We start from the raw sequence: 16,257 nt of genomic DNA on the forward strand, positions 1-16,257 counted from the left end.
GTGTCCTCCCTGTTTCTGTTGCATAGCAACAGAATTAAGGAAGTGTGTGGTACTGTTGTCTGGAGTTGTTATTAAGATGCGCATCATGGTTATAAACGGACTGGCGTGTCAAGAATCTAGGTGATATGGATGTTGTAAGCGGACAGTGAATTTCAGAATGCGTTGCATCTCTGGCTTGGAGCCCCACGCCCCAACCATGGCGTCAGGACCAGGTCCGGTTTGTGATATCCATGACCATCGGAAAACTCTGGAAAAAGCTGGAGCGAATGAACACACGGTCAATGAAGAACATGCACCATGATGGACTTCTGCAACTTGGTCTTTTTATTGCAACTGGAAGACAATACATCACAGAAACTTCATGGTAGGTTTCAGAAAAATAAAAACAAGAACTCTTTTTTTGTCATAGTAATGGACAAAGTTATATTTACATTAACTGATGAAAGGGTTTGTCTTTGGCAATATGGTCACACATCAAGGAATTATAGAATGCAGGTGAGACGCAGGCCGTCTACATGCCTCCAGACCGTGTTTGATTAACGAACAACCAAGCAAAACCAACCACTGCCTTCTCCTTTCTGAAACCCCTTAAACGAGTTACCTCTTAAAAGAGAGTGAGTAAAGAAACTGGCCTCTTTAAAAAAAACAAGTATATACAGTTAGTCTCTCAAACTCGAACCCGTTTTCTACCACGTGAATGAAGAAACGAGTTTCGCGAGTTGGAACATGATACAAGGCAGTGAACAGGATAAACATGTAATGGCTGCTACATACAGTCAGGCGTGTGTATGTGAGGAGCGTCCTGACAGCAAACGCCGCATCAGAACCCGACATTTACCTCCAGCACGCCCAGTTTGACCCCAGTTTGCCCCACCTGCTCTCCCGGGACCAGAGTTCGACTCTTAGAGCGCGAGAAGGTCGAGAAAACACCGGGGGCATCTTCTGACAGTCAAGGGGTTTTTAGCAGAAGAAGCAAGAAGGTGGTGAGGAACCCACAACCACTTTCTCTACCTTCCGCAAAAGGTGGGACACCGTCAACAGACGGGACGGATACTGGTTTGGAAAATCTGACGCTTTCATGAGAAAAGCAGGACGTGTCCTCACAGGGATGACACCGATGCTACAACGTGACAAGGATTACAGGCTTTGGCACTGCACCTTAAACACGGAAATGGAGCGCACGTTTCAGCGGGCTCCGGCCCACGGGTCGCCCAGACGCCACTCGGCAGAATCGCGTCACGCGCTGCTACCTGACAGGAAGTAATACTGGGACCTGAAGTGCTACAGGCGCACATGGTCTGAAGTGGCACGGATGAGAGGAACAGGAAGACCACGAAACACGGATGTCGCCTCGACATGGAGACATGAGCAGAGTGCAGGCAGGCCATGGGGACACTCCACACGCACGCAGGCCGAAAACAGCGCCCCCCCTCCCCCCCGGGACGGAGGGTGAAAAGCGAGCAAGACGGGGCAGTTTCGTGAACCTCCCCAGCCCTAGTCGAAATTTAAAGTCTTCATATTGCAGAGACGGTTCCCAACAGTCAACGAATGTCCCTGAAGGTGTACCTTTAAAAGCCTGCTTCAAAACAACAACGAGAGGAAAAAGTAACGATAAAAAACACAAAACAACAAAACCATCTAGGCCTATGGGCATAAAAATTAGAGGCAAAGCCTTTTTTTCTAGGATCTATATTTATATGAAAATAATTCATGCTTCATGCTAAATACATTATTTACCTTACATGAATAAAAAACAGTTTCTTTTAGTTTACAGAACCCATGCAACACGATTTGGAAAATCCCGCTGGCTACATTGCTTAAATTAGGAAGGGAGAAAGTCTAGTGTAACTTTTATACAGCACTGTCCTGACTGCGTGAAATTGCTTATTACGTCATGAGGGCTGGAAACGCAAAACAAGACCAAACCGAAAAGAAAAGAAAAAAAGTTACTCCACAGTTACTTTGACATTTTTGTTGCTAAAACTTGGCAGGTTTTGCTGCACATTTTTAATACTCTCATCTAAGTCTGGCTGCAGTTTAACTGCAGATAAACAGGGAAATGTCCCCGTTTTGTATCACTTGATTATAATTTACCAATTCGGTCGGCAAAAACAGGCAGTTTTGAAGACGTTTTGATGAGTTTAATTTTGGTTTGTTTTTCCCCACATAATCATCTGGAACTACAGCTAATGGCTTTAACAGTGACCTCCCCCCCCCATGCCCAGCCTTTGTAGTGGACGAAATTATGGAGAAGAACTGGACCCCAGGTCACCAGTTGCAGAGCAGGGCTACAAAAGGCTCCCATCCCCACAGCAGTAACCGCTCGGGATTGTGGGAGCGTGACCACAGCTGTTGGGTCAGAGCTTAGGGATTAAGGCCTGGAGGGTGGCGCTCTCCTACGTGAGCATGCTGGTCTCCCAGCCACAGCAGCCATTCAAGAGGCCACCCACAGCTGCAAAGCATCCTGGGAGTGGTTTCTGTGGTGACAGCTGGTGACAGGACTGCCTGTCCCGCCTGTACCCGTGCCAATCAAATCTGGGAGGGTGGCTGATTTTCTCTCCGGTGCCTTTGTTTCAGCCAACAAAAACGTGGTCCTACATCAGCTGAACGTCAGTGAAGGTTTTCATATGGCTTTAATCTCCTTTAAAAAGTAACAAAACTAAACTAAAAACCCTCAGAAACAGTATCTAAAGGATAGGAAAACAAAGTGATTCTTGATATTGCCACAAATCATTAGGATTGACCTGATGTCCTGAAAAACAAGCCAGCGGTAAAGGTCAGTTCTTCAGGGTCTCCTTCTGGCCCTTGGCGGCTCGGTTGGTGATGTTGTTGAGACAGGCGCGCACGCCGGCCAGGTGCAGCAGCGAGCCGGCCGCCTCCTTCATCTCCTCGTCGTCGCTCTCCGGCGGCTTCTCCGTGTGCCTCTTCTTCAGGGGCAGTGACTCGCTGGGGCAGCGCGTTCTCATTCGGGTCCACTGCTGCCGCTTCTTGTGCTGGGCCAGGCCGGCTCCGTCCGCCGGTCGATCCGCGGGCTCCTTCTTGAGCCGCCCGCTGTCCACGTCGTCCGCGTCGCTGCCGGTGTCGCCCCGCGGCGCCCCCGCCTGGCCGTGCGGACAGGGGCTGCCCCCCTGCGGGGGGTTGGAAGATTTGGCGCTGCTGTAGGTGTGGTCCTCCTTGGGGTCACTGCTGACCAGTGGAGAGTCACAGGAAGGCTCGCTGTCGCTGCATTTGCGACAATCATCCAGGACCGACCTACGTGAGCACACACACACGGTCACACACACACACACGGTCACACTCCCCCATGACCCACCCCATGCGTGATGCTGTCAGCCTCTTTCAGCCTGTCTACATCCTGCATTTATGACTCAAGCCCCTGTTGCTACACAGCACAGTCAGGGAACTCTGTTTAATAATTAATGTGTAAATGTACTGCCTCCTGACACACAGAGGGTCGACTTTTCCCCGCCTTTACACTGAGGGAACATTCAGAGGATCCAAAGGGCCCAGAGCTGGTCCATTACCCGACCCCAGGGAGTCTGTGTGTCTGTGTGTGTGTGTATGGGGGGTCCAGATATACATTACGTTGTGGGGACCAAACGTCCCCACAATGTGATAGAATTTTTTTTGGTCCCAACAAGGGGAAATTCAATTTTATAAAAATGTGTGACTGTAATCAAAAAACTAAAAATGCCAAACAATCTTGTGTTTTGTTTGGTTACTTATGGTTAGGGTTAGGTAGGGGTTAACGTTGTCATAGTTGGGATTAGAGTTCCGTGTCTGTGTGTGTGTGTGTGTGTGTGTGTCCCATTCTCTGCATGGTGTTAGAGAGCAGACATGGAGGTGTGGAAGAGGGTCTGCTGCTGACCTCACAATGGCCGTCCTGGTCCCGATGGGGTTGATGGGAATGGATCGGATTCCGGGAAACAGACCCTGGCTCACTATCCGGGCTCCGTTCTGGATCACTCCCTGAGGAACTGGAGAGAGGGAGAGAGTGAGAGAGAGTGAGGCAGACCTGAATCACCCTGGAAGTCCTACAGGGCTACCAGCTGTACGACTATGTGAACCTGCAGGGGGCCAAGCAGCATAACAACCACCACCATCACACACACACACACACGTCCCCGTTTATCACTGATGAAACTTCAGGAAGACGCCACAAGTGTGATGAGAAAATTTCATAATTTATCCCCTCGTTTGGCAGTAAAATCACTTTCTCAGGGTGATAATGTACAGATCGTACACATAAAATACAAAGGACCCAAAGTAAGATTTCTCTGGGACCAGGAGTCGACGGGAAACGTTCCATGAATCTTTGAGCAGAAAAGATCAACCGTGGTCCACCTGTGACCCCGCGGGGCTGAGCTGGGTTTTGCTCGGCATATGTGACTTGGAAATGGATCCCACCGACTGGACCCAACGAACAGGAAGCCACGTCATCCCAGACAGCTCCGTTCTCATTGCCGAAATGCCGCGACTCCCTTCACCTGCTAAGTGAGAGATATCGACGGGGCTCCGAAGGTGAAATTGACCATTAAAGCGTCAGAGATTGGCTGGATCGATGGCTCCTCCGCGGCGCAGGGCGGCCGTCATCCGGGCGGCTCCAGTCTGCTCCCTGACAGCAGGTTCCAGACCTCCGCTAACCTGCTGCCAACAACATGGAGCAAGGCAGGGGCCAGAGGCTGGGCGGCAAGGAGCTCCACACCGCGGCCAGAGTGCCAGGTAGCTGCCCGTGGCCGTTCGGTGCTGCTTCGGCAAGACGACCCTAATCTGAGACAGATGGCCAGGCTAAAATACCACACGCACACACACCCTAGATACTCCCTTTGGAGTTTGGCACACTTTTTTACGCTCGTCAAGCAGCAGCACTGTTTCCATGGAAACCCTTCTCCTGCCGCCTTGGAGACGATATACAACTCATGACAGCCGCTGAAATGAGCCGAGAGAAACATCTGCCCTGGTGGGGTGAACGGCCCCACCGCTCTACCTTCCACGCACACACACCCCCCCCCAGCGCTCCCTTATGTGTAGGTACAGGCTGTGTGTTATGCAGACCACCTAACTGGACAATGAGCCCGTCGTAGACAGACCTCATAGGTAATGAGCACTGTCCACTATCAGGTGTCCAGTGAAGCTTGCAATCCGAGCACCGTGAATAAAGGGCGAACGCCGCATGCTTGTCGGGGCCAAGCAAGGAGACCCTGAGCTGTGTAGCAGGTGCTGAACTCTGAACAGAGCCCTCAGATGGTCTACAGGGTCAGGCCCTTGCAGATGGGGGGGGGGGGGCGTGGCTTAGGCTCAGCCCACTGACTGCTGATCCCTCTTCAAAAGGAGGGAAGGAGGCAGCGCTGTGCCCTGAGCCCCAGCAGCCCTCTCTGCTGTCAGGGTGGCACTGCTGGCCTGCAGAGCCTGACAGCCAGCCGGGCATCACCATGCCGATTGGGTTCCTAAGGGGGGGGGGGGGGGGGGGCATCTTCGAGATGCTGGATGTGGCTGGACAGAAATTCCTCCCTTTTGCAATTATGAATAATTTATGGACTGCTTCAGTTCCAAGTCCACAGGTGATGTTTTATTCTAACCGGACATCAATTTAGGACTGGCGGCGGACCGAAGCCACGGGCCCTATGGCTCGAGGAAGGGGTGACTGCTGCTGAAGCACTGGGTCAGCATGCAGGGAGGACAAGGCCAGGCCCGGAAGTGGGTGGGCACTTGAAGGGGTCAGCATCGCAAGCTTCTGTTCTCTGCTCTACACATGACACACCCTTTAAATGCAACTGAGGATGCACCGGGATATTAAATCGGCTGATCTCAGCCTCCCCACCACCCCCTCTATCTGCGAGTCATCACCATGACAACCTTTCACGTGCCATGCGCTTTGCTGGCGTGTGACATGCAGCAGTGGGGCATGATGGGATCATGACAGTGGTCACAGCACAGGTCACCAGGAGAGCGGAGAAGGGGTGCTGGTTTCACCGACATCTCGACATACCAGGTCTCACAAGCCAAAGGGACGTAGAGGTTCCCTCCATGGGGGGGGGGGGAGGTTCGGTCCTTCTGCATGCTTCCATGGTACTTCTCTACATGTGCTGGGTAATGGTGGCATGCATGGGAATCTGTACTTTGGCTAATGTACCTTCTGATCTCCCCACCCCTGCTGGAGCGTGGTTCCCGCGAAGCCCTTCTTCCTGTGACACCTCTCCTGCCTGGACCTTCTTCCTGTGACACCTCTCCTGCCTGGACCTTCTTCCTGTGACACCTCTCCTGCCTGGACCTTCTTCCTGTGACACCTCTCCTGCCTGGACCTTCTTCCTGTGACACCTCTCCTGCCTGGACCTTCTTCCTGTGACACCTCTCCTGCCTGGACCTTCTTCCTGTGACACCTCTCCTGCCTGGACCTTCTTCCTGTGACACCTCTCCTGCCTGGACCTTCTTCCTGTGACACCTCTCCTGCCTGGACCTTCTTCCTGTGACACCTCTCCTGCCTGGACCTTCTTCCTGTGACACCTCTCCTGCCTGGACCTTCTTCCTGTGACACCTCTCCTGCCTGGACCTTCTTCCTGTGACACCTCTCCTGCCTGGACCTTCTTCCTGTGACACCTCTCCTGCCTGGACCTTCTTCCTGTGACACCTCTCCTGCCTGGACCTTCTTCCTGTGACACCTCTCCTGCCTGGACCTTCTTCCTGTGACACCTCTCCTGCCTGGACCTTCTTCCTGTGACACCTCTCCTGCCTGGACCTTCTTCCTGTGACACCTCTCCTGCCTGGACCTTCTTCCTGTGACACCTCTCCTGCCTGGACCTTCTTCCTGTGACACCTCTCCTGCCTGGACCTTCTTCCTGTGACACCTCTCCTGCCTGGACCTTCTTCCTGTGACACCTCTCCTGCCTGGACCTTCTTCCTGTGACACCTCTCCTGCCTGGACCATCCTACTCATCCTACTGTTGGAAGCAGCACCATCACCTGCCTGCCCTGACACCAGCATCCATAACTCCACCGGACCTTCCGCATTTACACTCACACTATAACAGTTTGGAGCATATAAATCAGGACGTAATCTGACTTCCTCTGCCAGCCCAGAAGGACGGGCTCCCCATCTGAATCTGGTTCCTCCCAAGGTTCCTCCCTTTTAGCAGGTTGTTCTAGCCAATGGGCACTTTCACACCAAAGTTCCAGAACCTAGTCCTGGGCCGTCTCCACCTGGAACTCCCGGCCACTTCTGTGTGTCGCTTTTACACGCACAACAGGAACCAGGAACTTTATGCTCCAAACGAGCTTGACGGGCCGAATGGCCTCGTCTCGTTTGTAAATTTCTTATGTTCTTATGCTAAATAAACAAGGGAGATGCAAAAAGTTTAACCTACAAACTTCACACGTCTACACCGCCTTGCCTAAACAATGGAGGATAAACACAAATAACTAAATTTTGTTAGTTACTTGTTACTGGGGAGGATCGATGGCGATCAAAACAGGACACAACCTTTTATTTATATTTCACTTATATGACCCGAGACATGTTCATGATTCTTATTAAATCTAGCCAGCAGATCGATCTTTCGTTTTCCACAGAATAAAAAACGGTGTAACATTATCCCGCTAACAAGTGCTGGCAAGTTTCACTGCCGGCACCAGCGACATTAGACAAAAGTATACTGGTCAGCGATCGAATTTTCCCAAGCAGAAATATAGAGACGCAAGCATAAGTGCATTAATTGATGCATTAAATGTAATTGGGATACAAAAAATAATTCCATCTGCTCAGTTTTTGCTCTGATACATCTCTTATCCCCGCAATTTCACGCAACTTCCAAGTTAGCATCAATGCTTGTGGTCAACCAGTCAGCAAGCTATCGCTGTAAACACCTCTCTATAAACTCTCCAATAGTTTATGTTTGAACCCAGTCTAGAGTAGGTATGAAAAAAGGGCTCTGGAACTGCCTCTGAGGAACTACAATCAGGCCAAGTTCCTGCAGTGTGAACACAGCAAAAGTCCCTGGTTCTGGAAAAAGGTTCTGGTTCCGGAAGAAAGTTATCTCACTTATTCTCTGGGGACTTTTGGCAGGGATAATGTAAAATGCTTGCGAAAGTGTAATATTGTGAAGATGTGCTATACAAATCAAACCGAATTGGAAAATGTTATTGTTTCGGAGGCCCCCGGGCCAAGATCAGGCACCCAGGATCCAGAGGCAGCACGTGTCCCGAAGCTGAGTCACTGTGGAGCCACGTGGCCCTCATTGCAGAGCAGAGGTCAGAAAGGAGCTGCACGCCCTGACAGACGTCCACCTACTCGAGCAGTTACAGGGCACCACACTAAAGGAGGGGTCCAGGCCACACCAGGGTGACATCCCCAAAACCACGCCCTCCTCCCCCATCTCCCCTGCCAGGGACATGTGACCTTCAACAAATACAGTTGAGCACAGTGACTTTGTGTTTCACTGATATTAATTATCCAATTACATTGGGAAGCCTCCATCACGAGAAGTATGTGATAATGAATAAACATTAATCACACAGAGCAGCCTAAATATAACTCCGTTAGACGCACACTGTGCAAAAGAGAGAGGACGTGTGGCCCCAGTTATTATACAGCAAACGACCTGATGCCATCACACACACACACACACACACAGTATGGCCTGAAGTTGTCAGGCACGCACACACAATGACCAAATGTTATCATACACACACACACACACACACACAATGACCAAATGTTATACACACACACAGAATGACCTTTCATCACACACGTACAATATGCCCTCATACATGGTTATTGTGCATGCATGCACAGAATGACCTAAAGTTATACATCCACACAGAATGACCTTTCATCCTCCAAACACACACACACACACGATGATCTGTCATCACACACACAACAAATGACCTTTCATCACACACACATAATACACAAGAGTACAATATCCTACTGTTATCACATATATACAAAGAATGACCTAAGTTATTGTTCACGCACAGAATTAAGGTTATTATAAAAAAAAAAAAACACACTGATCTGAAGTTCTCACACACACACACGCACACATACACAGTCAGAGGATAAATGTGCAGGTGTGTGAATGTTATTAGGAAACCAGCACTCTGGGGTCTGTAACTCTGAACACAAATGGGACCAAGAGATTCCTCATCTCCTCCAGGCCATGGTGTCTCTGGAGATCAGAGGAAGCTAGATCACATCACGTTACTGGTGGGGGGGTGGGGGCAGGATGAGCCCCTCCCTTAGCCCGAAGGGAGGTGTCGTGTGTCCACGAGGGATCGATATGGCTGTCGTGGAATTAGTGATAGTACACTCAGGATACCAGCGTGGGTAAGTGCTCATAGACCAGGCAGGGGGAGATCTACAGCAACACGTGCACGGACCAGCATGCACTGCTGCCTGTGCTTATGAGAGAGGGCACAGTTGCAGGCAGGCCAGAAAGACAGCAGAGCCTCCCAACAGAGTCCTGGAAACAGCACAGGCTCCGTGACTCCATGCTGAACGTCCTCATCAGCAACCATCCATGGGTATAGCGAAATCAAGCAGCGCTCGTTAGCCTGTTAGCCCATGCCCCCCGCCTGGCCTGGGCCCTAAAGCTGCCCCCCTCTGCAACCAGGGCCAAAGAAATCAGTCTAATGAGAGGTAATCGAATCAGCATAAGCACGTGTACAAGGCTGCAGAGCAACAGACTGGTGGATTCGCAGAGTTCTCCCACAGTTACAGAAAAAGCAGCGAGGAGAGCAGGGCTGGGGTGCCGGATCTGCCAGAAACGTCCCGTTTCTCAGCAACCAGACGCCCCAATAACACACACACACACATTACCGTCATTTCCATATGATTTCACATCCCCAGATTCTGTACAGGAACGTGACTCTGCTCCAGTAGACAGAACTCACAAAAGTCATACAGAGACACTGTGCTACAACACCATACAGTGCATCAGACAACGACAGCAAAGAAATGTTAGCAAAACGTTAAGGAAATGTCCCTTTAATAGAGATGGGAAGCTTCTGATGTTTGGGTAAAACATTTATATGAACTGAGCTTGAACAGGACAGGTCACATTACCCGGTTAACAACCTTCAAGGAGGTCTAAAGAACTCACATTACACACCATCATTTTCACAGAAGCTGCAATCATCCCAGAGACCCCTGTGAGCTTATGTACAACCAGCTGCCTAGTTAACGGTAAAGACCCTACATCAGCCCGGCTGCCTGTCAGTACGGGATGCCACATGCCAGCAGGGGGCGTACACACACTGGTCTGGAGAACCGTCTGTCTGTTCTGCATCTCCGGCCATAAGATCTCGCGACAATCACGAAAAAGGGTCTGTCACTGCAGAGTCCACATGGAGTTTAAAGATAGATGGTATTATCCCACCACGCAGATAGACGGGCAGGCAGGCAAATCAGTAGATACAGGCGACAGGACCACTCACCTGGGCTCAAGATACAAGACGAGTAGGGTAATGGACGGCAGACAGAGCCAATCAGATTAACGAGGACTCCTCATTGGCTGAATGGTAAACGTACAACCACACTCTGTTTAGCGACTACCTTAGCGACCATTCGCAAATACTACAGTAATAAAAAAATCATTTGTAATTATTTTTTATTGGTATTTATGCACACATTTCCTGCAAAATGTTGTAAGCTAGAGCGAAATCGGCTACGGAAGGCTGAAGTAAAGTCGTAATCACAGTCGCGGTCACGCCTAGGCTACTGCGATTTTCGCTTAACGACTTGGTCGTTGGACCAGAACTCGGGCACTAAAGAAGGGGTGGTTGTATATATCAGACCTCAGTACGCTGTCAGGATGTGCTGCTGTTATTTTTAGGAATCACCCTACAAGCCCACTGTCATTAAGCGCAAACCCAGCCATGCTGACCAGCCCAGGTCCCACGTTTTCTGGGCCCACACATTCCTGAAGCAGGTCGCTTCTTCTTCCCCACCTTCTCCCACTTATTTTCCTGTGTGTCGTTCCTTTGTTTCCACAACAGAGAAGGGAGTTCCTCCGCCAGCTCTAATTCCACTGTTTAAAACAGATGCTTTGTCCCTGAGCCACTACCCAGAATGCCCCTGTTCCCTCCTGCCATACACAATAGCCATATTAAGTTCTGCTTGCTAAATTACTCACCCAGAGCCCAAGCCTGGAATACTGATGAACTGATCAAGTGACAATTAAACAAGTGCGATCTGTACTGTATACAGAGCTCGGCGCGCTGGTCGCTGGAGGCTCTCAGTACGGCAGACAGAAAGGCATTTCACAGGATTACACACAACCGCAGCCAGAACATTAACCACACGTGGCTGCCAGAAGCAGGAAAATGTGCATCTGTTAAACCAGGAACCTGTAATACAGCCGCTGCTCTAATCCCCTCACCATCTCGCCGGGTGCTGCAGTTCAGCGCCTCTGCTGGGGGAACGAGGAGCCCTCAGGGGAATCTGGCAACCCAGCACCCAGCAGCTGTATGCACAGTGGGTCATACTTGCCTGTTCCAGGGCAGGCTGCCATGGGACAGTGCCACTCAGCCATGGCAGTCTACCTGTACCAAATTTATATCAGTCAACCTGTACCACACCTGTACCAAACTTGGGGCAATCTACCTGTACCAGTCTACCTATACCTCCCCTGTATCTCGCCATCTGTATCATACCAGTGCTAGCCTCTCTGTACCCCTCCTGTACCACACCTTTACCAAACCAGTGTCAGTCTACCTGTGCCACACGCCGTCACGCCGGTGTCACTTTACCTGGCAGGAGGACTTCTCCATTTTTTCTGAAGAAGGGACTCCCTGGCCAAAGAGGAGGGCTGGACATGCTGGAGAGAGAAAGAGGGACAAGGGAAATCATCTGGTATCAACACTAGAATCTCTCAAAACGCCAGGAAGGTCAAGGCGCTCTGCAGGACAGCCACGGCCCAAACGCCCTCACAACTGCAAGGCATTTCCATGCTGTAAGCCCTACAGCCATGAAGCCACTCTCCATCACGTCACCTGTAGTCGCCGACTCCATTGCGCCTCCATCTTAAATCTTCTTATGGTGCATTAACTCTGTTTCTCAATCCAGTCCTAGGGGACCCCAGACAGTCCTCACTGTCTCCCTCCTGGCTTCCAGGACACCTGTACCAGTTATGTGGAGTTCTTGGTTGGTTCAGGTATGCATGGAGATGGGCTAACAATTTGGACTGTCTATGGCTCCCCAAGGGCTGGGCTGAGAGACACTGGGACTAGGAGAGCAGTCTGGGTCATCAAGAAACCAGGCTTTTACCTTCAGGGAACATGGCCTCTCTCTGTCACATCTGCAAGCCACAACAGGGCATCGCGGTCTAGTTAAGAGCACCGTGCGTAACAGCTGAGACACGCAGCCCGCAGCAGCGACGGGGATCGGATTCCGACCGACCGATCTGTCAGGTCAGACAGGAAAGCCTGATCACAGGGCTGTCACTCCCCGGCCCACTGATACTGTAATTACACAGTTCTGAGGGTCTTGTCTGACTTTTGCTGTGAGCGATTAATCACGCCTGAGCCCATCTCACCAGGTGCCTGGGAGGACTGATATCTTCATTAGCATATTAGTTGCCTAGAAACCAAACGTTTAACTTTTCCCCCCTTGCAGTTTCGGGTGCTCTGAGCACACATGATCCTCGTTCAGAGCACGGCGAGCGGCCGTGTGCTAGCTTAGTAAGAAGAGAACAGCGAGCCGGCTGCTATCCCAAACTCAGAAGTGTGCCACTGGCTTACAAACAGGGGTGTTTAACCCCGCACCGCTGGGCCACTCCAGACCCGCCTGCCAGCCCAAACATCTTCTATTATTCCACACGCACATATGCCTGGTGTCGGGTTACGACTATGGTATGTGTTGCCATGGACACCACATGCTTATAATACAGTGCCCAGTTTTTTTTTTTCCCCCAACCAGCTGTAAGGGCCGAGAAGTACAGCCATAATTTTTTAATTTCCCTCCCCCACGTTTCAGCACGAAACGGGACACACTGGAACAGAGTCAGATTATAGGGCTGAGCTGCCCAACTGAATGACACAAACTCCGCGGGGCTTATTGGAAAAACACCAAAACGGCATCTGACAAAATCTGCGCCCCTGAAACGCAGCGTCGGCACGAAGATTTGCGACTTGCGGAGCGGCTCCGCCCCTTAAAGGGCCGGCGACGCACGGAGGCAGCCTCTGCCAGGAGCGAGCGTGTTGGCGTATGTGAAATCCAGCTGACAGGAGGCTGCCAAGGGCCAGCCCCACAGACGCGCTTTTCTGGGCCAGGATGTGCCACCTATCCACAACTGGATTGGCAGAATATCTCAAGTGTGACTGTAGAATTATTGCCCCAATCACGTGAGCCCCTCCTTTGGCTTGCTGCCTTCCAAAGTGCACAACCCCTAAATCACAGCCCTCCAGCTCAACACAATCCTGCTTGAGTTCCCCAGTGCACTTATCACTATGCTCATACTGGGTCCCTCACCCGGAGTGCATGGCTCACAATGACGCCTTTCTCAAGGTCACATGGTCAGCGGGAGCGGCCTGCATTCCAGAAGTAACACAGGATATTCCATAAGTTGGAAGGTTACTTCACCTGCGGCTGACCTCTGCTTACCATTAAACCACAAAGATTATCTTTAGCTTAGCCATCGCAACCAGCGAACACACGTTAGGCAGTATTTGCTGTCAGGAACACTGGGAAGATCAGTGCCCAAGCCAGTGGGAGAGAGACTGTGATATGCGTGTATCATGGCACACAGAGGAATGGCACTCTGATGTAGGAGGAGGTCACCAAACACAGTGACGGCTTAGTACACTGAGGACAGAAAGGCCTTGTCTGTCTACTGACCCATGTCATCTACAACTCAGGAGGTCAGAGGTTCAGGATTCAGAGGAACGTCAGCAAAAAAGGAGGAGAATCAGAAGAGCTCCTATGAGCACATATAGGGTAGGGAACAAGGAGGAGCATCAAAGAGGAGCGGGGGGGGGGGGGTACAGAGTAGGGAGGAGCATCAAAGAGGAGCAGGGCAGGTATAAGGAAATAAGGAAAGAGAGAGGAACAGCAAGGAGAAGCACAGGAGGGGTACAAAAGAGGAAGGAGCAACAGTGAGGAGCAAGAGACATAAAGATGGAGGAACACCAAGGAGGAACAAGCCAAAGGGTACAGAGGAGGGAGAGGCAGCAAGGAAGAGCATGGACGAGGTAAAGAGGAAGGAGAAGCCCCAAAGAGGAGCAGGGCAGAGGTACGGAGAAGGGAGGAACATCAAGGAGGAGCAGGGGCAGGGTAGAAAGGAACAAAGAGGAGCACAGTTTTGTACTGTGGAATGAGAAATGTTCTCATGTACTATGAGGTGAATGTGTTGTAGTGCATAAGTGAAGTACAGCCAACAAATGCTGGGGAGCATCCAATGCTTGGATTCAAAAGGAAATATTTTCCATTGGACACGGCAGCATCTAGTCAGACATACTTTAGGCAGCAGGAAACTAGAAACAAACACTCAGCACCGATGCCCACAGGTGCAAAAGGAGAGACTTATCCAACATGCACATCAAACCTTTCTTCAGGACACCCTTCTCTCAATAGTGCTCAAGCCAGCACACTTAAAAACACTGCAGTCCAATCTGGGCTGAGGACAGAGAGCAGAACAATGAGCTCTTCTGGGACCCTAAATCTGAGCTTTAAAGGTTTTTTAAGTGACTGCAAAGTTATCTTTGGCTGGGGGCCATGCTTAGAGTCTGCCCTGAGTGCAGCCCCCTTTCAGGCAGACGATCCAGACTGACGCATGGGAGCACGGCGCTCTGAGTGAGCCCTCAGCTCCTGTTTCCAGGGGGATGGAGCCGGCGTCACGGGACCTCGTGGGCTGGGAGAGAGGAATGCAGTGCGGAATGGATACGGGTAGCATGCCACCGTACTGCCCTTCAGAGAGCTACTGTAGCCACGGCAACAAACAAACCAATCAGAAGCACAGAAATAAACAGGCATATACCTTTATTTGTAGATCAGATTTTGTAGTTTTTTTTTTTTTGTTTCTTAGACAGCGGCGCCTGTGTGAGATTAGTCAGGGTTACTCTTCCACATTGAACGCTTGCTTGCTCTTTCCTTTCAGAAGCAGGTTTATAAGGACTCTCCCAGAGCCAGAGGGCCACCAGTTGTCATCTCCAATACTTCACAGACCCACGGATTTTTATAAAGATGGACAAAAGCAGGTACAAAAACCCTAAAATAAGCTCCAAGCCATCTGGTGTTGCCATGGAGAGCTGTGTTGCCAGGGTGATAGCGTATCTCTCTGCGTTAATGGCCTGTCCTTTTGCCAGGCAACAAATAGCCCTGTGATGCAACTGCACCTGTCTCAGCTATGTGTTACCATGGAGGCATTCCCGTTGCCGTGGCAACCATCACGCTAATCACCTCACAAGGGCAAACATGCAGCAGTGAACTCCTGAGCACAGCTGCTGTTGCTGATCACCCCTAAAACAGGCTGGCCGAGGCACATGGGGGCTGTAAGTGGCCCTGAGGGGAACTTAAAGCAGAGCTCCACCTGTCAGGGCAGCATCTCACATCAGCACAAAGCCCCGTCCCTGTCGCTATCAAAGCACTTCCAAATACGCATATACTACACGCAAACGCTAGCATAGCCATATGTGCGCTTGAAAATAGAGGATGCAAAAAGTACATTAATCTCACCATATGCACAGAAAGACAACAGATCAGAACTCATGATGAAGGTGATGGTCTAGAGTAGGTCACTGTTACGACAGTGTGTGATGAAGATGATTTAAAAAAAATAAGGGTCAGTCTGACGAGATGATGATTATGATGAAGACGATACAGGTGATGAGGAACAGGCCAGTGTGAGGAGCTGATGAAGAGGAAGGTGATCATGGTATAACCCGACTGGCCTCTAGGAACTTGGTGTTTCGCAGATCTGCTGCAGATGAACTCTTCATTAGACTCTGGCACTCAGCTCATGCCATCTGGCCTGGTGGGGGCAGAGAGCCAAGTCGCTCCCCCCCCCACCACCACCAATCACTGCTGCTCTCTCACTGGAAGCCCACAGCCAGCCAGGGCACCACAGCAGGCAGAAGCACGTCTAGTCCTTCTGGAGATGGACCTAGCAGGACGCCTCCTTCTTCTAAGGCTAGCAGAAGACGTCACCTTTAAGAAACTGACAGGAGCCTCGGCTTGAAAGAACGTAAGGCGAGCTTAGAGCTGTAACCTTGAGGAACTCCCAAACAGCTCGTCCCCTGCTGTCCATGACTGCTTGAGAG

The 16,257-nt window shown here is 50.8% G+C and overlaps 1 protein-coding gene across 6 annotated transcripts in view; it reads right to left on the minus strand.

Annotated features, from left to right (window-relative positions):
* Nucleotides 1–303: 303 nt before the first annotated feature.
* The window catches only part of foxn3 (forkhead box N3), a 39,635-nt gene continuing 23,681 nt past the window's right edge, over nt 304–16,257 (minus strand). For all 6 annotated transcript variants that reach the window (XM_072699120.1, XM_072699118.1, XM_072699122.1 and 3 more), the window contains 3 exons: nt 11,752–11,819; nt 3,869–3,977; nt 304–3,252 (listed from right to left, as the gene is read on the minus strand). In XM_072699120.1, the coding sequence (XP_072555221.1) occupies nt 2,778–3,252; nt 3,869–3,977; nt 11,752–11,819 (652 nt within the window). In that variant the 3' untranslated portion in view covers nt 304–2,777. The remainder of the gene's footprint in view (nt 3,253–3,868; nt 3,978–11,751; nt 11,820–16,257) is intronic.

The sequence above is a fragment of the Paramormyrops kingsleyae genome, chromosome 14 (genome assembly GCF_048594095.1).
Source record: "Paramormyrops kingsleyae isolate MSU_618 chromosome 14, PKINGS_0.4, whole genome shotgun sequence".
Lineage (NCBI taxonomy): Eukaryota > Metazoa > Chordata > Actinopteri > Osteoglossiformes > Mormyridae > Paramormyrops > Paramormyrops kingsleyae.